Below are 25723 nucleotides of genomic sequence, written 5' to 3'. Positions count from 1 at the left end.
AGCGTAGGCCGCTACTGGCCTCAATTGTTTGGCCACATTGTTGTGAAATGTTGAGGCGCATTTTTAAAATGCATTTTCCAATTTTTCCACTAAATAAAATATTTAAATTGCCAATTGCGTCTACAAACGTTTTAGGCCATTGTTCTGCGTGCATCAATCCGTTATGATTTCTTTTTCAATTCGCCGCTTTTTGTTTGGGGAATTGCACCGGGTAGAGGCGAAAATGTAATGCATACGAAATTTTACTTCACTTTTCACTTCTCCGGGAATTGTTTAATGATAGGCGAAATATGTATGGCTTTGCAAAGTTATGTGTATTATGGTCTAAAAGGCTTGATTTTGAAATTAGTTTTTTAGACAAAATTGCAATTGGGGTTGATAGATCCCTTTTAACAGCTTTCCCCATATTTTTGAAATACGATTTGTCTTTTCATACAAAATGGATCTCAGTCTCGGCGATTACCTCTTCATTGCTGCTAAATCTCTTTCCAGCGAGCTTTTTCTTGAGGACTGAGTTAAAGAAAAACCAACTTGGGGTTAGATCTTGAGATTACGATGGATGGGGAAGCGAAGATCAATTGCTGCAATTTTGACATCATTTTCATTGATTTGTGAAACTATACATTGTATTGATTGTGAGCTCGCACCGCGGAGCTCTGAAATATCCAAAATATCAGGAACGATATGTCCAACACGTTTCTTGGCCTCTGTAGAATATTAGTAAAGTCGATCAACTTCATTTTATGTTGATTCAAAATCTATTTGTGGAATTTTTTATATTTTCGTCCGTAGTTATCTCTTCTAAACGTTTACTGGGTTCATCAGGAATCGGCTGTTCGCTTTGCTGTGAAATTTATATTTGTTTCTTTTGAGAATTTGGTCCTACTACAAAACTTATGGTGTGGTGACCGCTCTTAGAAACGCTGGGTACTATACAATCTATCACAGAAAGCGTTAAATTCGACGAACACTTGTCAGGCATTCAAGGATATTTATATAGATTATGTAGGGAATAGAAAATTTAATTCAAGTTGGATGTAATTATTTTAAAATTGATGAAAGAAAGGTTTAATCAGAATGAAACAACCCGGAAGCAACTCTGAAAGTAGTAAACAGTGTTTGTGCTAAAAATGGAGAGTAAAAGTTCCTTGGATCAGTCCAAAAGCCGAGTTTTTTAAATACATTCAACTATTAAAAAGCAATGGAAAACTTCTGAGCGAATAACTGCTTTGGAAAATCTTCTTATAAATTCATTGCTCATTAATATCAATCAGCACACTTCAAATTGGAGAACAACCTTAGTCAAGTGTCTCGAAATGATACAAGATTCAGTTAGGCTTATAAAATAAACCTTCTAAAAGTCGCTTTCGTCAATTCCCTAAAATCAATGGAGTGGAAGTGGACATTTTATCAATTAAAACTTCTTTTTGTCTGATTTGTTTTATTGTTCAAGGATATTTTCTATCTTCTAAAGTGATTTGATTGCTTAAAAATAATAGAAGAATCACTAAATATATCATTCACAACACCTTTCTCACTTCTCTAAGAATTTTTCCTTCTACGAACATTGAGCGTTTTGCTATTCTGGAATATCAATAAAATCATACATAACATCCTAGCTACAATTCCATAAAATGCTGTACTTTAAAAATTATTAAGTCCTAGTGTCAATTTCAATTAATTTCCGTAGCTTTTCCATACAATTCGCTATTAATTTACAATTCACGCACTTCACTTCACTTCACTCCGCTGTAGGGTGGCGGCTAATAAATTTTTTAAAAATTAATTCAATTGCCAAAAAATCATTGAGCCATGCAATTTACACTGCCTGCCCCTCCTCCCCCAACATATACTCCACCACGAACTGTCACTCAACCACAGCACAGCGCTCACGCGTGAGAGACGCGGCCACTTTACAGTGGCGTTGACAGCCGCCGGCCGATCGCCATATTTGTGTTGTGAATATAATTCCGATGCTGTTGCTTTTTTCTTGCTGCGTTCGGTGGAAAAATTTCTGTGGCTTTTGTTCAAGCGGAAATGTAACGTTTGTGTTAATTTAACATGCGGGTCTTCAGTTGCAGCACTACAAGTGAAACAATAAAAAACACTGAGGCGCAAAAAGAAAATTGAAATTAAAATCGAGAGAAAAAAGGAAGTAAACGCGTGCTTGCAGCCATTGTTTTTACTGTTAATTTTTCATAAAAGTTTTTTTCTTTTTTAATTTTTTTATGCCTTTTGGTGCCTTCAGCATAAAGTTTGCATAATTTCCTGTCGTCATCGATATTGGCGCTCGTTGATGTGTTGATATGAATGTCCGAGAATTGTCGCTGTTGTTTGGCATTGTTTTTGTTATATTTTTTTATGAAAATATTTTTTGTATGTGGCCATTGGTTGATTGTTGGTGCGACTGCCTGTTGGAGTTCTGGTGTTGTTTGGAGTCTTTGGTCTCCAGTGGAAGCAAAGCTCAGTCAGTGTTGCCCGGAAGTGCCCGCAGCTTCTGTCGCAAAACATTTACCGTTTACCATTTGTATGTGCCACATGCCACATGCCACAACTATGTATGGAGTACCCCTGCGACCCTCGCTGCTTGTCAACTGAACTGTTTGCATTTTTGTGGTATTCTGCCTGGATACACCCACTCAGCTTGGATTTTTTGTTGTTGAAATTTATGACATTTTTTCCAGCTCTACTTTTCGGCGCACTATTTTTGTTTGATTTTTTTCCATCGACGCAGAGTTAAAAATCACAGATTGGTTTCAAAGCCCCCAACAGCAACATACCGGGTCTAGCAGCAAAACAAAAAAAAAAACGAAATAGTGCCGTTAGTCGTGGTAGGCGGGCGACAAGCGACATTCATCAGACGCTGCCGGCGATTATACACTGACAGCTGCGCGGTGTGAGCAGTGATATGTTGGCTTATGAACACACCCATACGCTCACTCAGATGTGTGTGCTTATCAGTGGTACCATGAGTAGCACCTCTCTCTCAGTTTTTTTTCCCGTGGCACAGGTGCAGGTGCTGCGCTAGTTGATGTTGTTACCTTTTTTCGTAACTGTTTGAAGCGATTTTTCATATGTTGTTGTTTTTGCAAGATAAACATGAATTTTTTTCTGCCAAACTTTTCGTTTAACCAGTGATTTGTTGTTATTGTTGTTGTGTTGTAACAGCAGCAGTTGCTTGTCGCCTTCATTTTTGTTATCTGCAAATAAACTGTCGATCGCTGTACTTTGCTGTGTGGCATTGTCGAAATAAATGTGCGAGTGGGCAGTTGGTTGGTGAAAATGTTGCATAAATCATGGCGGTGCACCCTTTTTGGTGTGGTCCATGGTTTCTTTGTGTTGTTTTTGGTGCCTGTATGCACACATTTTTGTAATTCCTTTGTAAGCTGCGCTGATTTAACTGATGGTGCTTCAATATTTGTTGTTGCAAACAATGTATGTACAATATTTTAAAACACATTAATTTAAGAATTTTTAAACATTTTTTTTGAGAAATAATGAGATCCCCACAATTGACTTTTTGTACTTTTCAACTTCCTCAATCTCCATACTTAAATGTCTAAACAGATAATGCTTCGACGCTTCTCACTTTTTATTATGTTAGGAATCTAACTCTCTTCAAGACTGTAAATGAACTCAAAAACATTCGACGACACATAAGCTATAACCACTCGCTGTTCTAGTTTATCTATACGTGTTCTTTCAGTCTTCATATTACCACATATATTACATCGTTCCAAAGAGAATAGAAGGACACAAATTAAGAAGCTATAGCCATAATGACTTAAAACAAAACACTAAAGACGATGACAAGCTATTTATTGAGATCCCTCGAATACCATCTACTCAATGAGACCTCAAGGAACGACTAGTAACATAAAAAAATACATTTAAAAAATTCATGAATAAAAAGAATTTATAAATTTCTACTCGTAGGAACCACATAAAACGCCGAAATAATATTTATTAGCATCCCTCGAACACCAGTTATATAATGAGATCTCTAATAGCTCTCCGGAACATAAAGCAAAATTCTAAAATACGCCGATTCCATAGGCAACACATGATTTATGCAGTGACATATAAACAATATTTATATTTAATCTTTCATTATGCGATATTTTTCCTCAGAGAGATTAGAATCTTCAAAAATAATGGAACTTACACTATATAAATCTAATTATAAAGTACTAATACAAAACAACAAAAAATTGGACAGATTCGCTATCAACTTAAGCTTTTGATACTACAAATCTTTCGCTTTACGAATATTCGAGGAAAGTTTGAGAAAACTGATAAATAAAGCTATTTATCAAATTCTCATTAATAATAGACGAAAAGATGTGTAAATTTTAGTAAACTAAAGTTAAGAGTATCCTGAAACTAGATGCACTTGATCCCTTTAGAGAAATGTAGACTAATTGGTAAAAATAAGAGGATTGTAAAAATTTTGCAAAGTGAACACTGACTGTTCCAACATAATTTTGTAAAAAGTAAAATTATAACAGAACTACATCTTCCTTCAACATAGTGACATTTATAATAGAAATGATATTAATTGTCATAAATTCAATATATTGAATAAGGATCAAGGTATTGGCTATTTTTCAAACAATAAACTCCTAAACCGCTCGATTAATCTGATCAATCTAAATCTGAACAACCACTCCTACTCCTTTTTATTAAATTGTATCTATTTAGTCCATATACAAGCATATAAGTCAGTTATTAGGAACTAATTCTAAAGCCACTAGGCTCTAGCGGCACTACGGATATGATTTCAACAGCTACCAAAGTATATGGAATTAACATGTCCACTTTCCTAATAAATTGTAAGAATATCTAATTTTGAGCTTCGACCGACATTAGCATCCTTACCTATTATTTATATCATAAGAATATAGTTATTATGAAGCAACAAAAAACATGAGACTCTCAAGTTGAGAAGAAAGACACAAATAAATTCCGAGTTTCCATATGAATGACTTTTGTATGACAAAGGATGTTAGCAGAACCAGTTGAACTCGTGTGTCATCTTTACAATCTCTTCTTAATAATTGAAATAAAATTAAGGCCATTTGCATTCACTACAACCTATTCGTATACGTACAGACATCGAAAACTGTCAACTCAATGAATGAAAGACAATTGTCAACGAAGGTAAAATGCAGAGAATTGTCTGACGTTGAAAGGAAGCGAAGGAGAAAATTACAAAGTGCACACATAACAGTACTTATTGCTACAGACAAGAGTGTCATCGCTTTGTTCTAAACCACTCTCGCATATGACATGACAAACGGCGGCTATGACTTGACTTTGCGGGCTTGATTGCCCTCGATTTGCGAGTCAAGCGAGTGGAAGGATTGTATCCTTCACTGACGACATTTAACTTTGCGTAAAAACAAAAAAAAAACTTTTTCTTTGTACAGCTACTCTTTAGATACACTTAACTGACTCTCTTTCTTTCCTCTCTTTGCAGATTCTGTGTTGGCGATCGTTTCTACCTGTGCGAGAATAAGATTCTCTGCGAATATGACTATGAGGAACGGCTCGTCTTCGCCTCAATGGCCAATCATCCGATGTTGAAGCGACATGCCAGCGCCATTGGACAGGGCTCACCGACCGGTGCGGGTGGCTTGATGGGCGGCGGTAGTCCCGGTGGGCCGGGCAGTGTGGTGCAGAACGGACCGCGTACACCGGGTGATCACAACAACAACAACGGTCCACAAACCGGCCCAGGCGGTTCACCGTTCGGCGTGCAGGCGGCCGCAGCAGCGCATATGAAGAACTCGCTGGGCGCGTCTAGCTAAAATAAAGCTTTGGCCATGATTGCCGGCGGTGGCAGTGGCGGCGGCAGCAGCGTCGGCATCGGTGCCAACGTCGGAGCCACCAGCGTCAGTGGGTGCTATTATAACAATGGTTTGAATGGTGTTGGTGGCGGTGGTGGCAGCAGCGGTAGCGGAGGACCCGGTGTTGGTATCGGCGGTCTCGGTGGCCCTGGCGGCGTTGGTGTGGACGGCGGCTGTAAAAGCTACCAAAGAAAATACTACGACATAAATTGACTGAATGGTGTGGGTGGACGGGCGGGCGGTTGTGTCAAAAGCAGCAGAAATCAGTGAAGTTGTGAAGCGACATAGCTAAAAAGTATAATTTAATGCCACATACATACGAGTACACATGTAAGTGGTGTGTGTGTATGTGCTGACTATGCGTGGTTGTTGAGACATGTGTGTGTGTGTGTGTTTGTAATTTTATTGACTCAGTTATTATTTAACGCGCACACTTTCCTTTTAACCGTTATGTAGCATGAAGTGGAAAGTGTGCTTAGCAAAGAATTTAGTTTTTAAGTTAAATACTTAGCAGGACAATATTTAATTTTAATTTAAAATATAATTTAGCTATTATTGTTAGTTTTAATATTGCATATGTATTACATTAATATAATTTGAAAAAGAAACAGCAGCAAAATGGAAAATATTCGGTGTGCTTTAACATGGAGTTTGCAAAAATATTTGTTAGTGCAATGTGAGATTGGAGATTTTGAGAAACCAGAAAGTGTTAAAGAAATTTCTTTTGGACAAAATTGTTTGATGAATAAGAGAAAAGTGTGCCAAAAATATTTTAAAATAAATTAAAATTTTAAAATTAATTATTTTTTTAGTTTATATCATTAAAAAAAAACTTTTTTGAGTATCGTTTTAGAATTCAACTTCTATATTTTGGTTTACATTTTTTTTTTTAATTTTTCTATTTTTTATTTTCTGATTTTTTAATTTATTTGAATTTTAAATTATTTTTATTTTTTATTGTCCTAGTATTTTTGTTATTCTTGCAAAAAATTCACAATAAAATATTTAGCTCATTCAATATTGTTAGACAAATGTTGCACATGATTTTCCTACACAACATTATTGTATAAAACATATGTATGCCTTTTATTATACTAGGTTCACTGAAACATTTTTAATAATATAAGCAACAAAGTTTCGCAACATTTTTGTGTTATGAAATAATTCAGTGATTCTATTTCTGAATTTTTAATTATTTTTTCCAGTAACAATGTTGCACAACATTTTCATTAATAGTAGCAACAATGTTTCGCAATATTTCAGCAATTTTATTTTTGGCAACAGTACTACAAATATTTTGCTCAGCTACAATGTTGCACAACATTTTCGATAATATAAACAGTAATGTTTCGTAACATTTTAGTTTCTGCAAAAAGTTAGTAATTTTATTTCTGGCAACAGCACTTTAAACATTTGTTTCCAGTAACAATGCTGGGCAACATTTTCGATAGTAAATATAAGCAGCAATGTTTAACAAAATTTTTTGTTCTTCAATAATTCAGTAATTTCATTTATAGCAACAGCAATTTAAATATTTGTTCCCAGCAACAATGCTGCGCAACATTTTCAATAATACGAGCAAAATAAGTCGCAACATTTTCGTTCTGCTACCATTCAGTAAATTTATTTCTGGCAACAGCATTTTAAATATATTTTCCAGCAACAGTGTTGCGCAACATTGCCAATAATACTAGCAACAATGTTTCGCAACATTTTCGTTTTGCAACTATTCAGTAATATTATTTCTGGCAACAGCGCTATAAATATTTTTTCCCAACAACAATGTTGCACAACATTATCAACAATATAAGCAATAAAGTTGCTCAACATTTCGTGTTGCAATAATTAAGTAATTTTATTTCTAGCAACAGCACTATACATATTCTTTCCAGCAACAATGCTGTGCAATATTTTCGATAATAAAAGCAACGGAGTTTTGCAACATTTTAGTAATTTTATTTCTGACAAAAACACTTTAAATATTTGGTAGCAGCAACAATGAAGTATAAATTTTCGATAATAAATATAAGCAGCAATGTTTCGCAACATTATCGCATTTTGCAACAAATTAGTTATATTATTTCTGCAACAGCAATTTAATTAATTTTTCCAGTAATAATGCTGCGCAGCATTTTCAATAATACTAGCAAAAAATATTCGCAACATTTTCGTTCTGCAACCATTCAGTAATTTTTTTTCTGGCAACAGCACTTTAAATATGTTTTCCAGCAACAATGTTGCACAATATTTTCGATAATATAAGCAACAATTTTGCACGCTTTCCAAGATATAAGCAACGTTTTTAAGAATATAAACCACAATGTTGCATAACATTTTCAATAATATAAGCAACAATGTTGCGCAACATTTTCATTAATGTAAGCAACAATGTTGCGCAACATTTTCAATATATCAACAACAATTTTGCTAAACATTTTTATTAAGCAACAACATTTTTTTGTTATTTAACAATTCAGTAATTTTATTTCTGGCAAAACTTTTTCCTAGCAACATGTTGCTTATGCAAGCTCGAACTACTTTTATAAGAAATTAAAAAAAAAAAATAAACTAGAAGATTTTTTGATCGTGGACTCATCGATATTTAGTTAATTTAAACTTAAAGCGTTTTATTAAAAAAAAAAATTATTAATTTCCATCGGCAACTCCAATTTCACTATATCACTTATCAGATTTCTAGAAATCGTTCAGTTTGTTACTAAGTTAATAAAAAATATCCAATCTAATCTCACAACTGCATATGTATATGAAAATGCAAACAAAATGTTGTTTTTTAGTCATCCCCACCGAACTGTATCGACTCAAGCTTAGTTGATTTACAATTAAATTTGTAAATTTATTTATACAAAAAATAATAATATTCAATAACTAATTTAAGTTAAATTATATTGTTTAAAGGCTAAGTGAGCTGTTTTCTATTATTAAGTATTACAAGAAAATGAAAAAAAAAACAAAAAATATTTAAAAATTCAACTGTATATAAAACATAAATTAAGCACGGCTGGTATGAGACCATATGATTTATTAACTATTATATAAACAATTATATAAATAACACTGAAATTTTGCTATAAAAAAAAAACTTTCACGCCTACTTTTGCATTGTGTACGAATGTTATGTGAAGCGAGGAATTGCAAATGAATTGTTGATTATTTTTTAAGTTTAGTTTAGTGTGAGGCTAAATAAATTGTATGCGAGCATAGTTTGAGAACAAAACAAAAAAAAAACAAACAACAACAATTACACAATACAAAACATTCATACATAAAGATGAATGAAAACGAACTGTCATGTGTGCGAATATTAATATGGAAGAAGAAACAACTATTTTTAAATATTTATGCTATAAGTGTGTGTATAATTTATGAAAAATATAAAATTATAATATTAATTATAAATGAGTATGAGCGAAAGTTATGTGACAGTAGCGAAGAGCAAAACTACAATACATACATACATACATATTACAGTTCTTTGTTGTATTTTTCAAAATATAATTAATTAATTACTTCATAATATATATGCCGTATGAATAACTGTAAAGAAATTTTAAACATAAAAAACTAGCAATATATGCGAATAATAACAGGAATTGTAAAGAAAGAACAAGAAATCTCAATATATTGTAGGCGCAGATTTATTTGTGTGGGTGTGCTACGGAACAGCCGAAGAGTGGACTATATACTTTTCAGATTATGAAAAAAATAAAAAAAATTACAAAACAGTTATAGCTTAAAATAAACCAACAAAAATCAAATAGTATAAACTCAGTTTCAGCAATAATCGCCAAGCCACAAGAAAGTAATGACTCCAAGCAAATCTCAGAAACACTCTAATGAAAAAACACTCAAAAAGTCCAAGAAACACACACACACAAAGCTACAAAGAGTATGCAAATTTTTATTAAACTGTAACTGTAAATTGCATATATTTAAAGCGCAGCTGTGAGCTGTGAGCCACAGCGAAAGCCAGTTAAAACCAAAGTTAGTGAAGTGCGCAGTAAAATATACAACAATTACAATAAAAAATCAAATATAAAACTGTAAAAAAATTCGAGAGTATTTTGTAGCCGCTCGAGTGTGTAACTACTCTCCAACTACTACATCCATACATACATATATTATTATTATTGTGTAATTAAGTAAGAAGAGCATAAAAGCTAAAAGAATTCTAAGGAAATCCAATCAAAAATCAAAATATTACATAAAACTGATATTGATAACGGTGAATATTGAGTTGTAGCAAGTGAAGAAAAACAAAAAAAAAACAAAAAGAAAATGAAAAATACAATGCAGACGATGAACAAATTAATACTTAGAAAATATATAAATAATACACAATATTATGAAAAAAAAATACTAAGATATTAATAAAAAAACATCATTATTAAAAAAAGAAAATATGGATGTAATGCAATGCGTTTTATTTCATTATGGAAATCTTTCATAATTTGACCCTGGAACTTGACATTTATTCATCGGTATAAACTACAAATGTTGATTTCTAATATGAAAAAATTGGGCTTATATAATGGCAATTTCCCTTGGATCAATTAGATCATATATACATCGTTTTTTCAAAACAGATGTCTACATATAAATGAGAGCGTGAGTATTAATAATTGTTGCCTACTTTAAGGAGCACAAGCTCTCTGGAATATTAAAAATGCATATGTGTGTTGTAGAAATTAGTCTTCGTGGAATCTTTTTAGGTATATTGAGTTTTTCAAATTCTGGCAGCGGAAATTTATAGAAATAAATTTAGGAAACATTTTATAAGTAACGGGAGATCTAAGTAGAGATACTTTTTTCAATAGCTTTTTCTTGACAGATCACTCGTGAGTCGTGTCAAGCTGTCATGTTATTTTTGTTCAGTATTGTTTGGCATTTCATCATGGAAACACTTACGCCTGAACAATTTTATTACGAAAATTAGTATTCTGTGAAGAATGTGTTTCACGCGCTTCGCTCATCTTATGATCAACATAATTGGCCTTCTGAGCGTACTATTCGGAACACCATCATCCATTTTGAGACCCAGCATTCATTATTGGGTAATATTCGACCAAATAGTCCACGTAGTGAAGAAAAATTAGCAGCCGTAGCTAAGAATGTAGAGTCGAGAGCCGGTGGAATCATCTGTCCATATTTCTTCAAAAATTATGCCGATGAGAATGTAACCGTCAATGGCGACCTTTATCGCGCCATGTTTACCGACTATTTGAAGCCTGAAATTGAGACTCATGATCTCATCGACATTTGGTTTCAACAAGACGGCGCCACATTTCCTCACATCGCATCAATCAATGGATTTATGGAGAGAACACTTCAGTGAGCAGATAATTTCACGTTTTGGACAGGTTGATTGGTCACAAAGATCGTGTGATATCACACCGTTAGACTTTTTCCAGTGGGGATATGTAAAGACTAAAATCTATGCGGACAATCCCGCTTCGATGCAAAACATCTCGCGTCTCATTCGCCAGTTAACAGTCGAAATGATCGAACGAGTCACCGAAAATTGGACTCAACCTATGGACTATCTGAGATATAGCCGGGACCAACATTAGAAAAATTATCCTTTAAAAATAAATGCCAAATAATGTTCCTTCGAATGATAATAACCATTCCCATTAATATGGAATTTTCTGTGTTTTTGTATAACAACAAAACGAATCAAGTGTACTATACGAACATATTCCTATGGCGCCTGCTACACGTTCAGTATTTATCGTGATACTTCCTGTATCGCGATATTTATTGAACGTTTAGCATGCAATATTGATGGATCACGCTCCATATCACAAAATATTTAAATATTTTGAAATCCAGATCGCGGATCGTGGATCGCGAGATAAATATTAAATGTGTAGCATATTTTGTGATTTACAAGTCCGAATTGGTGAAATACAACAGTGCCAAAATTTTAAAATTAACTTTATTCTAATAAATGAACATGAATTATACTGTTTACAATAGAATCTTTGCCAGAGCTATCCAACTCATCTGCCAAAGGGTTTTTGATAACGTCCAAATATTAGATACATATAAGGAATTGCTGTGAGAGCAAAAACAATAGCCAGACATGATTTTCTTAGGTTTTCTTCCGAAATTTTATGAAAAAATGTACGAAAAAATAAACAAATAAATTTTTTAAATATTTTTTCTTATGAAAACACTAACAACATCGTATAAATATTGACGTAATATATATTGAACGTCTAGCAGTCACGAAGTAATCCATCAATATTCAATATAGATCGCGATCCAAATATCACGATACATATTGAAGGTGTAGCAGGCCCCTACGCCTTATTATCGGCCCGAATTAAGTTAGAAAACTCATTTTAAAGAATGAAGAGAATAAATCAAGCAGTTTAAAGCATTCAAAATTTATGTTTTTATAACATCTTATGTGGCCCTGTGCCCCACCTAGGAAATTTGGGAAAATACATATCTATGTGTATGTGTATCAGGATCTTTTGGAACATTCTGAATTATATTTTTGGAATTTCTTTTCGGGTGGACAGCGCCAAGCGTGAATTAATATGAGAATAGTCATTAACTAGGTAGCAAAACAAGATAGAGAAGGCTGTCACATCTTTATGCTGATCGATCGATGTAAATTTATGATTTGCCATGAGACAGTATTGATCTTAACAAAAAATTAAGTGGCATTTATGTATCGTCATTAGTCATTGGAGTAATCTCTACCGGGTAGTTGTAGTTTCAACTAAATCAAGAAAATTTGAATACAACAAGGTAACAGTATTTTAGATGTCGAGAGATCAAATTAAAAAATCGGTTGATGATATGAGAAGAAAGATACTACTAATATATGGTATTTAAAACGCCTACTGTTTTTTGTAGACTTAATGGGACCTCTTCACTACGAAGGATTACTGAGAATTTAGCTACGGAGCACTGTATGTATGACGGAGTATTAAAAGGCGTAGAACAAGTTGGGGTCATCTAATGAATGTTTGCTGGAAAGAATACAAATATTTCTAACAGAACAGATATCAGGTTTTCCTGTAATTGGTTTAGAACCGCATTAAACAAAAGCCTCTTATACTCTACGACAGAAAGCCTAGGGAGCCAGTAGCGCGGATTCATAATAAGCATTGAACAGTTCATAACCATAATCTGAACAGTACTCCATCAACATTATTTTGAGATACGGCAATATAAACGGTCTTTAGACTGTCATTTGAGAACAAATTATTTTACTTTGTTTCGATTAAGATCATTGGATTAAAGTCCTATAGCAATCAAGCGCCATTTGCTAGCCAATTTCTCTCTGTTGGACTAACTGCAGTAAATATTAGGTCAATTCGGAAATTCTTAACGGTTGACATATTTTATCTTGGCTTTTTGGACCAGAGGTAAAGGCTTTGAATGAAGGAATGAAAGAAGATTCTGACATAATATAGCTTCTCATGAGATTCATCAAACGTTTAAAAGTGTTTTAAGGTTTGCATATAGTAAAGCAAATTTGATATCCACCCAAATATTCTTGTATCTCATGTTTTCTTATTCAAAAAGTTATTTATCAAATGGGCACAGTTAGTACCTACGAACAAAAACAAAACCACATTACTATTTATATTGAATTCATTAAAAGAGCTTCATTGATAAGAGCAATGAAATGACATTTTCATAAGCATAATGTTGATTATGGCACCAAGCCAAGGCGAAAAACAAAGTAAACACCCTTGTGTCCCTCCCACAGAAAAGGGGTGGAGATAAAGTTAACAAAGAGAAGACCCGCAAGACCGATGGCATCTTTATTGCGCGCCATTCGAAGCAAAACAAAGGCAACCGACGCGCATAAAGCGCCGATTCTGCCCGAACAGCAATAATAAATGCGAACAAAAAGTAACAACAACAACAATAAGTGTAATAAAAGAAAAACGCTGATAAGAAGTTATAGTAATGCCACTGGGAAATTGTGTATGAGTGTGTGAGTGAAGTGCGAAGCGAAGTGAGGGGAAACAGAAATTTTCCTTGAAGCGCGAAAATTGACGAAGCAAACTCGTGCGCCACCAACAAATGCTGACTGAAGTGTTTGGTCGGACGGGTGGTGAAGTGGAAAACTTGTACAACGGCTTGAGGCGATTAGAAATTGCACATATCACTACACACATATGCGAGAGCTCATATATGGTACAGATAGACTTTGTAGATCTTTGGCCTAAAGTAATAATGAATGAACGTAGCTGAAACAACTTTATCATAAAGTGTATCAGTGGCATGAGTTACAATATTAAACAATATTGAATGCTGTTGTAATCTATGGTAACCGCAGCCAACAGCAACAAAAACAACGGTCTCATCAGCGATTGTTTTTAGCTGAAACTTTCGGCTCGGCATCAGGCGTGGTGAATGCGCCGAAGGAGCTGTTAAAATGACTTTTATTATTATGGCTTTGGCAGGCGGCTGAGTGACGCACACACTCATTTACTATATGTTGTATGACAACGATTTAGGATAGTTTTCCAATAAGTTTCATGCCTTTCTATTTCTAATTTCCCATTTTCTATTTTTCGACATGTCAACGTTATTGAATAGATCTTATCGAATTGTAATAGAAATTCGCAATTTATTCTTACGAGAAAACTTAAAATTGAACGCCACTGACGGCGGCGCAATAAAGATTATTTTTATATTTTTGTTTATAGACATATTTAAGTTTGAATAGAATAGATAGAAGTTTTGTGGTTTTGTCAAAATAAGGAACGGCAAATGCGTTGACGTCATTTTCAAATACAGACCAAAGTTTATGTATATTCCAAGTAGTGGTAAAACTTTCCTTTGTTTTTAAAATGACTTACAATTTTCATTAATCATACGAATTGAAATCTCTTCCGTGAATGAAATTGAGTGAATATCGAAAGATGCAACAAAAAAACTCTTAACAGCCCTAAGCAGATTACACCGTAGACATAAATACTTATTTTTGTTCATCCCTGATTGAAAACCCACTTCTATATTTGAGTTTTCATACATACATAAAAACATACTGATGTTGACCGATTTTTTCTGACAAAATATGAAATTCCATTAATCATTGAGTTTAATTTATTATTTTCGCTTAGAGAATATAAGTGTATTCTATAAGTGTACTCATAAGTGTGATCAGATAAAGCTATATATCGTTAGTATTATAACATTATGTAGAGAGAATACGATATATTTCACAATTTTTCTTCGAAACGAACCTTATGGTCCGATTTACCATATGCGCAACAAAATCAACTCGTTTCTTAAGTGTTAAGCGAAAAGTGTTGTGGTCGAATATGATAGTTTGTCTAAGTGGTCGTGTTGGCAAAGAATTATCTACGATGAGTTGTTAGCCAACGCCAAAGTATTAATTGGGTCATGTACTATAAACAATTGGACCGCCTGAAGAAAACAATCGCCGAGATGCAGATAGCTTCGGCCAATAGTGAAAGAATCGTGTGCTGTTAACAATGTTAACAACGCGAAGTCACACATATCAATGATAACCCGCCAGAAGCGGCCGAGATCTTGGTATGGAGGTTTTTGTGTCTCTCATATACCGAATGGTTTTCCTAATGAAAAATGTATTTCAAGAGAAGCTGGCGAAACTCGACTCGACTCTGTTTTTTGGTAATTGGAAGAAGAGTAAATATGTCAACGAGTTATCGGAAAAAACGGTACATATTAGACCGGATCATACTAACTATGCTAAATAAAACCATCAATTGAATGACACAAATCATGGATTTCTTTTTAATAGACTAAATACTATATGTACTGTAGACATCACCGCCAGAAACTTCCACTTTTCCTCTAGCAAAATGAATCTGATAGAATGTTTGGAGATAGAGCTATATTGTACTCATGGATATAAAAGTATATAAAATCAGTCATTTATGTTTTGGGCATCGAGTACCTCGCCCCTATTATTTTAATCTCCTCCTTTCTTTGTTAGAGCTATGGTTTCTTTTTCAACTCTCAGGAACGTTCTTAAGGGTTACCCTGCGTAGGGTGGTCTAAATGGATGAGATTAGCATTTCCGCTGGTTCGAGCCGTTCTTCATTGTCAGTGGTCATTGTTCACTGTAACTTAGTAACAATTCAGTGTAATGTTTTTATACTCTCGCAACAAAGTTGCTAAAGAGAGTATCATAGTTTTGTTCACATAACGGTTGTTTGTGCCATCCAGAAATAAAAGTCTTAGATATAGGGTTATGTATATCGAAATGATCAGGATGACGAGTAGAGTTCAAATCCGGATGTCTGTCCGTCTGTCCGTGCAAGTGACAACTTGAGTAAAAATTGAGATATCTTCATGAAACTTGGAACACATATTCCTTGGCGAAATCGGACCATTGCCACGCGTCAAGCGTCATAACTAAGCCATAAATAAAGCTATGAAAGTAAAATTTAGTACAGAGGATCACATTAGGGAGGTGCATATTTGGGTGTAATTTTTTTGGGGAAGTAGGTGTGGCCCCGGCTCCAAATAGGTTTTTGTATGTATATATCTCGAAAACCAATAAAGCTATATAAACCAAACTTTCTGCAGTCGTTTATTTTGGCTACTTCTTACTTACAGTCCAAAAATTAAATAAATCAGATAGTAACCACGCCCATCTCCCATACAAAGGTTAGGTTGAAAATTACTAAAAGTGCGTTAACTCACTAACCAATAACATCAGAAACACTAAATTTTACATGAGAAATGGCAGATGGAAACTGCACTCAGATTTACAAAATGGAAAATGGGCGTGGCGTCGCCCATTTATGGGTCAAAAACCACATCTCAAGAACTGTTCGCCCGATTTCAATGAAATTCGGTATATAACATTTTCTTGACATCCTGATGACACGTGTTTAAAATGGGTGAAATCGGTACACAACCACGACTACTTTCCTTATAACTTAATTTTGAATTCAATCTCAATTAAGATAGCGTGAAAAAACTTTGCACAAATACTGTATATCATCTGTGGCACTACTTGTGAAAAAATTCCAGAAATCGGACAATAACTTTTCAAGACCCCGGATATCGAACAAGAAGAACTGAGTGCATAAGGGTAATTTTTCACCGAAAATATCGGTAAATCCCTCAAATAAATTAATGTAATTCAGAGGTCTTTTTTCTTATAAAAGTAAATGTTGGTGGTGAAAATTAGTGAAATTGATTCAGGAATTACCTCAGCCCTTATAAATCTTGTATGATGATTTTCGTTATTCTATTGGACTTTATGCCAACACATGGGCCAAATTGTGTGATATCTTAATAAAACTATAGCAATAAATTGCGAGAGTATATAATGTTCGATTGCATCCCTACTTGTTCCAGTATCTATTCATTCGTTAGATCTATTCATACGATATATTTCACAATTTTTTTTTGAAAAAAAAACATCATGGTCCGAATTATAATCGGATCGCTGCTGAATCACAACAAAACCAAAGCGTTTCTTAAGTGGTTTGTTACTGCAGTTGAAAAGAGACTCACGACAATGTCAAGCAAGACATGTCGAATAGCGGTTAGACCCCACAAACGGCGGCCAAGCCAGGATTGACGGCAAGGACGGCTGCTTTGGCCAATAGTAGAAGAGTTGTGTTCCGTCAGGACAACGCAAGGTCACATACATCGATGATAACCAGGCGGAAGATCTTGGACAGGATCTTGGTTTGAAGGTTTTTGTGCATCTCATAAAGTGAATGATTTTGCTGATGAAAAATTTGTTTCAAGAAAAAAATATGTCAATGAGTTATCGAACAATGATTTAACTTCAGGCTAACGTTGTAAAACATGAAAATGGACACAGAATGGTTATTTTTTCTTAATACATTGGCATCATATTTCTTGATTTACGGGAGCTTTGAAATTGTGGGAAAATACCGATATAAAAACACATTTTAGACTTTACAAGCTTTTTAGAGACTAGTTGTCTCATATTATAATTTGTAATCTCAAAATCTCATGAATACTCATATAAATATTAAGTTTGTTGAATTTAGGTATATCTAGCATTGTCATCTCTATATAATTCTCTATCGACCCACTGTATGTGGACTTAATGCTAAATTCCATTTAAAGCGCTGTCGAGCGGTGGCGTTTGTTCCTCCGCAATGAGTACCGCCATTGATTGGCCGAGAAAAATGATGTCTGCTGACATTGGTGACATTTTTAATCGGCTCAATTGTCAGCAAACAATAACAATAACAAACAGCGCATAAAAAGCCACAATAAAAACAGGTTGCCAGCTGTAACAAAAGATATTAAGCGGCTATGACACGTGATTAATGATTGTCAAAACAAAAGTCAACAACAACAATTATGCTGTCAATAAATGCGGAGGCAACAACAACAACGCTGTTTAACAGTTGTCAGCGATACGCAATATTCAACGTTGTTCGACACTCACCAAACGGAAACGCAACATTGCGCGGCTGATTGACTGACAACAATTGACAGCCGGCGCAACCGCCAACCTCGCTCTCTCCCTTCGCTCCGCCAAACTTATTGTGATATTTATATACAACAAAATTTTGCTTGGCAATTTATTAAGCCAATCAGTCAGCAATCGCAGAAGGCGCTGCTTCACTCAGTCCGTCTCGAAAAGCTTCGGTGACTAATATTTTAGGATTTCGACAACCAACAACAGTTGCTGGCGACACTGTTTAGTTGCCAACAAGCACGAGGAGGCCAGACCAGTTTCGAATATGTCATTTCCGGTTTCTCCACTCGCTGCCGAAGCCACAACTGTTGAAGCACAGCTGCCCACTACCCTTTTTTCAAGTTGTTATTGTGGTTGTTGTTGTCATTAGCATTTATGTAAAGTTTCATAAATATGCGGATTGTTGTTACAATTGCAAGCAATTATAAAATGAAATTCATCACAACAAAGATGCTGAGGAGACAAAGTCACTCAATGTCTCGTCCAACCCCTCAATGGCGTCGCGTTTAAAATATCAAAGGCACACTTGACAAATTCTACTTTGAATTTAATTAAATAAATTAAGCAGCAGCGCAGTTAGAAGCGGCGTGGTTGAGAATTTTTGAAATTTTCACCTCTTTCATCACTTTTAATTATGCAAATATTCGAAATTCTCAGCTGCTTGAAAAGCTGCTGTTGCGGCAGCAAGTTATAATTGCTGTTGTCATTTTCCTCATTTCATTATTGTTGTTGTTGATTTTTGTTATTTACCGTTATTTATGCGCAAATGTTGCTGCACGACAATTAGAGCGAACAACTTGTGGCATTTGCATCGTCGTGGAATGCCTTTGATGAAATTTTGTTGAAATATGAGTAGTACAACTTTGGTCGGTTAGGTTTTGAAATAATCGCTTGAGACTGAGTCGTTTTAGAAGTAGAAATGGAAGGTTTATAGGAAGAGTTATGTTTTGTAAAACAAATTTGTCTCGAAGTAAAAAAATATTTGCATAGCAATCTTCTTCGATGATATATTATTGAATAATTCGTACTATTAGACTTATCATTTACCATAGTCATAATTTCAATTCAATTCTGTACAGCTTAAATTTCTACTGCAATAAACTCTTATTAAATTATAAACATAATTGACAAATTATGGTCTAACTACGAAATCTAAATATTTACTATAAAATAATTTTACGAAAGCCGTTTTAATATATTTGATTGGACGAATATTTTTAGTAATGAGTACCACGTAAATAGAACCACAGGAGCTGTGTTAAGTATGACAACTTTTCTATATCACATCATTAGAATATTGCTCCTACTTATCCCCGAGTGAAACGATAATCTCCCTATACAATATACTCTCCGGAAAAGTATGAATGGGAAAGATTTCTACAATTGTACAATTGAGATGTACTTTTGGGAGACCAAATCAAGGAAATTAGAATTGGTTAATTTAGTATACTATTTGTTGATTATCCCCATGATGATGATGATATGCATATATATGCATATCTAAAGCTAATTATTTCTATTGTTCTACTGTTTGTAATTTTAAACAGATTTAAAAACTTATTACGTCACAATTAGAAAAGTCGATGTTAAGAGTAAATGGTAGAGAATATGATTTGAAATAAAGGGGTTTTCAATAAGAGCGCTACAAAAGTATGGAAATCGATTACGTTTACATGGCCACCACGGCACGCTTGCAGAAGTCCAAACCCTGAACCCAATTCGGTTTTCAAGCACGAATCGGCCGATACTACTGCAATTTCACGTTCTATATTCGTACGAAGTTCATTAATTGTCACTAGACTTGTAGCCCAGGAAATATTCTAACTGACTCAAATCACACGACCGAGGCATATTGACTATGCCATTTCGTGAGATGACACGTTCACCAGATTTGGTTTTCAATAAATCAATTGTGTCATTCGCTGTGTGGCTTGTGAGGCCATCCTGTTGGAAACACATATTGTCCAAGTCCATATTATACAATTCGGGCCAAAAATATTCGGTTATCACTGAGCAGTAGTGATTTCCATTCAGAGTAATGTGCCGGTCTTGATCATTACGCAAGAAGTACGGCCCAATGACGTCGACGGCCCATAAACCGCACCAAACCGGGATGCAATTGTGACTCGTGGAGTACGCGTGGATTGCTGCCTGATCAATACCGAATATTTTGCTTATTGACAAAGCCATTCAGCCAGAAATGAGCCGACTATAAATTGGACGTAGCACTCTTAAATTTGATGCCACTGACTCCGAATTTTGGTAGTAAATTTCAATAATTTCGACACGTTGTTGGGTCGTATATCTTTCCATGATGAAATGGCAAACCTTACTGAAGAGAAATGGTGTCCCTATTGAAAACCCTTTATGAAATCATAAAGTATGATTTGGAGAAAATCATATTTACAGAAAAAAATATTACTTGGGAACTGCTGGCGTTATAAACTGAGAAATTGATGGAAGAAAGTAGTACTTCCTTTTATTAGAATATATTCATATAGTGGCTAAGTACTTTATTAGATAGATTTAACATCGCATTATCTTAAAAGTTCTTTGGATTGGTATCAATACAGTATAGAACTTGTCCTCCCGACCTATAAACCTTAGATATTAAATTGAATAATCTTGATAAAAGGGAACTTAAGTAAAGGAAATATATTTCCAATAAAGTGGATTGTAGTCTCCAAAATAGCATAGCAGCATAACATACTGAATGTTAATATTTCCAATTAAAGATTTTAAAATAACTATTACACCTACAAAAATTGCACGGGCTACGAGTTCTTTTTCGAATGCGGTCCTTAATTCTTGCTCCTGTTTTCATACCGATTTATAAGGAGGATCTAAACATATTCTATAAAATATGAATTATTAGCGAGTTCAAGTTGGAAGAAGCAGATCTGACTATATGAATTTCAGACAGAATTTTCGACAAAGCTTTCTAACATTATTTTGTAATAATAATTTACAATATTCTTTTGTTGTCAACCTCTTAAATTAGTAAAGTCGATGTTAAATGATAGAAAAGCAAAATTCTAAATTAGTAGGACCCCTTAACATAATCCACAAAAAAAAAACACCACACTGCCACACACTTGCCGCGACAATTTCCCACCGTTAAGGAAATCCCTACGAAGGAGTGGCCAAATGTTTTCCAGTCACGGCATTCGCGCCTCAATTAAACTCAACAGCGTGAAAATGTCAACGCCCACTTACCCCCCACTTTGTCGTCACGAATAAAACCAACAAATGAGGTGGAGTTTATATGTTTCAACTACAAAGGATATGCGCAGCTACGGATTCAACGCTGTAGGAGTTCCGCACATTTCCAGTAAGAATGACGGGCTTCCAATAAGAATATGCGCCACTAATAAGAAAGGCTGTGGGGTAAGAAGTTGCAGCTAAGAAAGTTCGGAGAAAGCAGCGACCACGTTTGCTTTGTCTTTTCCCACAACAGCAGGAGGACAAGCAAGTGGGTGTACTCTCATACCCTGCTCTCTTGCGCTCTCTTTCCTTTAGCAAACTCATACAATAACATTTTGTCGACTCTCTTTGCCCACGTGTTCGCATCGAGGATGAATTTCCTGGATAAATATTTGATTGTGGGTGAATTTCATTTGTTGTTGTAAGCTATTGTTACATTTCTTGGTGTTATGCGCTGCTATTGTTGTTATTGCTATCTGATTCAGACAACCTAATGTTGGCAGCCAAATTTGCAAACGTCATCAATTTAGTTGGTCGCCGCGACAGTGAAAACACACACTCACTTATACATATGTACAACTACCGAGTGCAGTGAACTGTATTGCATTTATTGGTCCTCCCCTCCCACAAAACTGTCAGGCAGTTCGTCAACAGCCCTTCAACTCATTAGTTTTACTTACAATCAGCTTGCGAGTTAATTTCTTTGCAGCCGAGTTTGATTAGTTTAATTCCGATTGCGTTGTGGCAATTAATTGTCCGTTACTCTGGTCTTGCATACAAATTTGCTGAAAAGTTTAGTGCGGCATAAAACTCGCCACATGCAACTGAAATGTTATAAAGATAATTTTACTTAGAAATCAATCAAACCGTCGAAAGATTTTAGCGAAAAGTTTTGTTTTATGGTTAGGGTGAATTTTAGATATGCTTGAGGATTAATTGTTATAGAGGTATGAGTTGACCAGATATAGACTGAAATTAGTATTAGAAGAGAAACAGAAATAGTGAACTAAATTGAGGAAATAAGGTGGAATATGTATAAACCGCGGCGACACACGATCTTTCAGGATCTTTTCATAGATCTAAGGGGGAAGAGGTTTAAACTTTTCATTTCTTCTATAAATTCTGATGGGTTCCTCTTCTTTATCCCTTCATGAAAATGTGTATATTTATATACAGTATATATATAGATAGGTTTCAAAATCTTAAACGAAATGTGTATTTCAAACTGACGTCTGACCTTTGAAATAAAATTTATTTCCTATGCGATTTGTCTTCTATGATCTTAACCTATTTTCATGAATTTTCTGGAGCGCATTTACATATGTTTCGAGATAGACAAAGTCATATTTGGTGACATAGGAGCAAAGTCCGGACTTTGTTTCATGTGGGATTCAAACTTAAAATTCAGTATCGAGTAATTTGTCATGATTCTTAGAGAATACTTTTCAGAAATTCTCGAAGTTTCTTAACAGTATTATTATAGGGAATACTAACCAGCAAGCCCGCTTGTAATTTTTTTTCTCCCCATTAAACACTGCAGTATTTCATTAAAATTTTTAGCTACCAAGTATGTCTTCTGGTGCCTGAGTTTTCCTTCGTGTTTTCTGGCATCTATACCTTCCTTGTTTCGGAATATATATTTAGCTTCTTGGTTATTAGATGTGTTTGTATAGCTCTTGATTCGACCGAGCGTACTTTATTCCTGCAGGTGCACTAATTTCATTCTTATTTCTCCAGAATCATTGAGATCCAAAATCGTTATCGTGTAAAATGAGCCAGATGTGTACCTAGGTTCCTGGAATATTGACTTAACTTGAGAATCAAGTATTAAATGCACTTTACTTAACTTCGTACGAACTGGCAACATCAGACTAGATGTGTTGGATGCTTCTACGTTGAACCCTGACGCTTAATATATTTTTAACGGCAATGTCAGTCTCATATATTATAATTATCAAATATATTTATATCTCTTCTTCAGATTTCTTCAACCGTCTAAGTTGAGTACAGCATATATAAATCGGACGAAATTGTTATTATGGGAACACCTTCGTAGGACTTCTCGAACTGAAGAACGGATTGGTAGTCTTTATTTAGCTCACGCATACATATACATATATCGTTTTATTAAAATAAGTAAGAGAAATGTGCTCACACTTCGGTAAAAGGACTTCTACACATTCGAAAGGACTAATGCGAAAAGCAAATGCGACCTAATCACCCTAGTGGGTAGACGCAGCGCCTTCGCGTGTTTATTAATACCACTTAATTTCCTCCATTCTCTCACTGTGTGCACACTCGTAAACATGAAAACGGCGAAGAAAACTTCTAATCCAAAACGATTATTCTCGCATTTGCCATTTTTCTGCGCCAATCTCACCTAAGCACAGGACATAAAGCATAAACCTTACTTTCGCCTGCCACGAATTTGAAGCTTATCAAAGCGCCAACATTTACTTGCGAGGATAAAATTTCCTCTCCCCATACCTCGTAGTCAACTTTGCTAATTTGTTGTTGGCGCTGTTTTTTGGTGGCAGCCGCATTTGTTATTGTTGGCACTCACACAGCTGGCAAACATTTGCGCTTTACATACACTAATCGCGGTTAATCTCAAAACAAACGTTCACCAATTTATTTTCCACTTTGGCTGTCGCTCCAAAGGATCTCTCCCTCTGCTCCTCACTCCATTGTCGCTGGAGTTCTTCATTGTGTGTCGCGTTTTGGCTACAAATAACAACAGTACACAAAAAGTTCTTCCAACAACAACAACAACAATAACATCATCAATAGCACTGACAAGCATCGAGCTAACTAATGACTTAATTTATCTGCTGCAGGGCTTCAAACGTTTGACGGGGCGCCAAATTAACTTGATTGTTTTCGTTTAGTCGTACTGTTCGTCCTGTTCGTCCTGCAGTTCGTGCTGCGCCGGCAGATTGAAAAGTTGGTTGTCTTCAGCCTACAACTACTGCGTGAGAGTTGACCCAAAGGGCGATATTTAAGGAATATATACAATTTTTTGAGTGTACATAAGTACATACATATATAAGAATACAGCTTTTATTAGATTTTCATTTTCTGCAACGTTTCTTTGTTACTTCCCCTCATTAACTAAGGAAGCTCAATCGTTTTGCAATCTGTAAACGATTGCATCTTTATATTATATTTACAACTGCTTTATATATAACATATATTATTTATACCCATGGTACATGTTGTACGAAGTACATTGGTTTTGTGCATTTTTTCTAACATCACGAAAAATAATCAATTTTGTTTTAATTTCATTAATATCAACAATTCGAAAAAATTTCAACGCAATGGTTGATTGTTCATCCATTCTTCGATACAACCACATATCTAATATATTGGACCACATTTCTTCAGTTGTCTTAATTAGTTTAAACATTTAAATACACTTAATCGGTCTATTGTTAAGGCCACAAAACTTTCCTTCCACTTATAAATTGAATGTATATTCCATTCCTAATAAGATATCAAGTCAGTCTAATATCTTATTATCCATATCATATTATATAGCCAAAAATTATGATTTTCAATCTATCGCTTTCGTCCTATATGGGACAACCAGAATCTGAGAATATGACAAAATTAATTCTGAATATATGAGATCAAATACTGAGGAAATCGGTTCATATTTTTCTCTAGCTTATATATAACGAGTTTGAGGGTATTTTCTTCTTTTGGATTGGAATTATATCACAGACATTTGGTTTGACTCAACTTTGACTTCGAATACATAAATTAGGCAATGGACACTCCGTTAAACCAGATCCCTTAGACCCTCACTTGACTCCAAAAACTATAATTTTTCTTTAGACTTTGCAAAACGAGTACACTCATACCCGGAAGGATTGACTTTATTGTGGATATGCAAGACAATAAGTTAAATGATTTGGGGAAACTAGGTATATATTTTTGATACCAAAGTGGATATAAACGGATCATAAGTTCGAGTCCTAACAAATACTGATTTCGAATGCTAGCTTTCTTTGAATTCGCCACGTTTTAAGAACTTAAGCGAATATTCTGTTTTATTTTAAACCCTCTTGAAATATTTAATAATATTTCTATCACTTTGTAAAAATATACAACTACGCTTCTGGCTGAATTTAGCATTACCTTACTTCTTTTCTTAATTGTAGTGTAACCGCCACCCAAACTGACCGTCTGCCATAGTTTAGCCCAT

General features: G+C 34.8%; 1 protein-coding gene and 1 long non-coding RNA gene across 2 annotated transcripts in view; one reads left to right on the top strand and one right to left on the bottom strand.

The window, feature by feature from the left end:
* LOC105214666 (paxillin homolog 1) overlaps nucleotides 1–9628 on the top strand; it is a 165271-nt gene extending 155643 nt beyond the window's left edge. The window contains exon 5 of the mRNA XM_011188217.3: nucleotides 5480–9628. Within this exon, the coding sequence (XP_011186519.2) occupies nucleotides 5480–5810 (331 nt within the window). The 3' untranslated portion in view covers nucleotides 5811–9628. The remainder of the gene's footprint in view (nucleotides 1–5479) is intronic.
* Nucleotides 1–25723, bottom strand: part of LOC128922086 (uncharacterized) — a 112450-nt gene that overhangs the window by 39383 nt on the left and 47344 nt on the right. The gene's annotated exons all lie outside the window — the stretch shown is intronic.

This window comes from Zeugodacus cucurbitae, chromosome 5, assembly GCF_028554725.1.
Source record: "Zeugodacus cucurbitae isolate PBARC_wt_2022May chromosome 5, idZeuCucr1.2, whole genome shotgun sequence".
Lineage (NCBI taxonomy): Eukaryota > Metazoa > Arthropoda > Insecta > Diptera > Tephritidae > Zeugodacus > Zeugodacus cucurbitae.
Note: the sequence above shows the minus strand (reverse complement) of the source record. Positions and strands in the feature narration are given on the sequence as shown.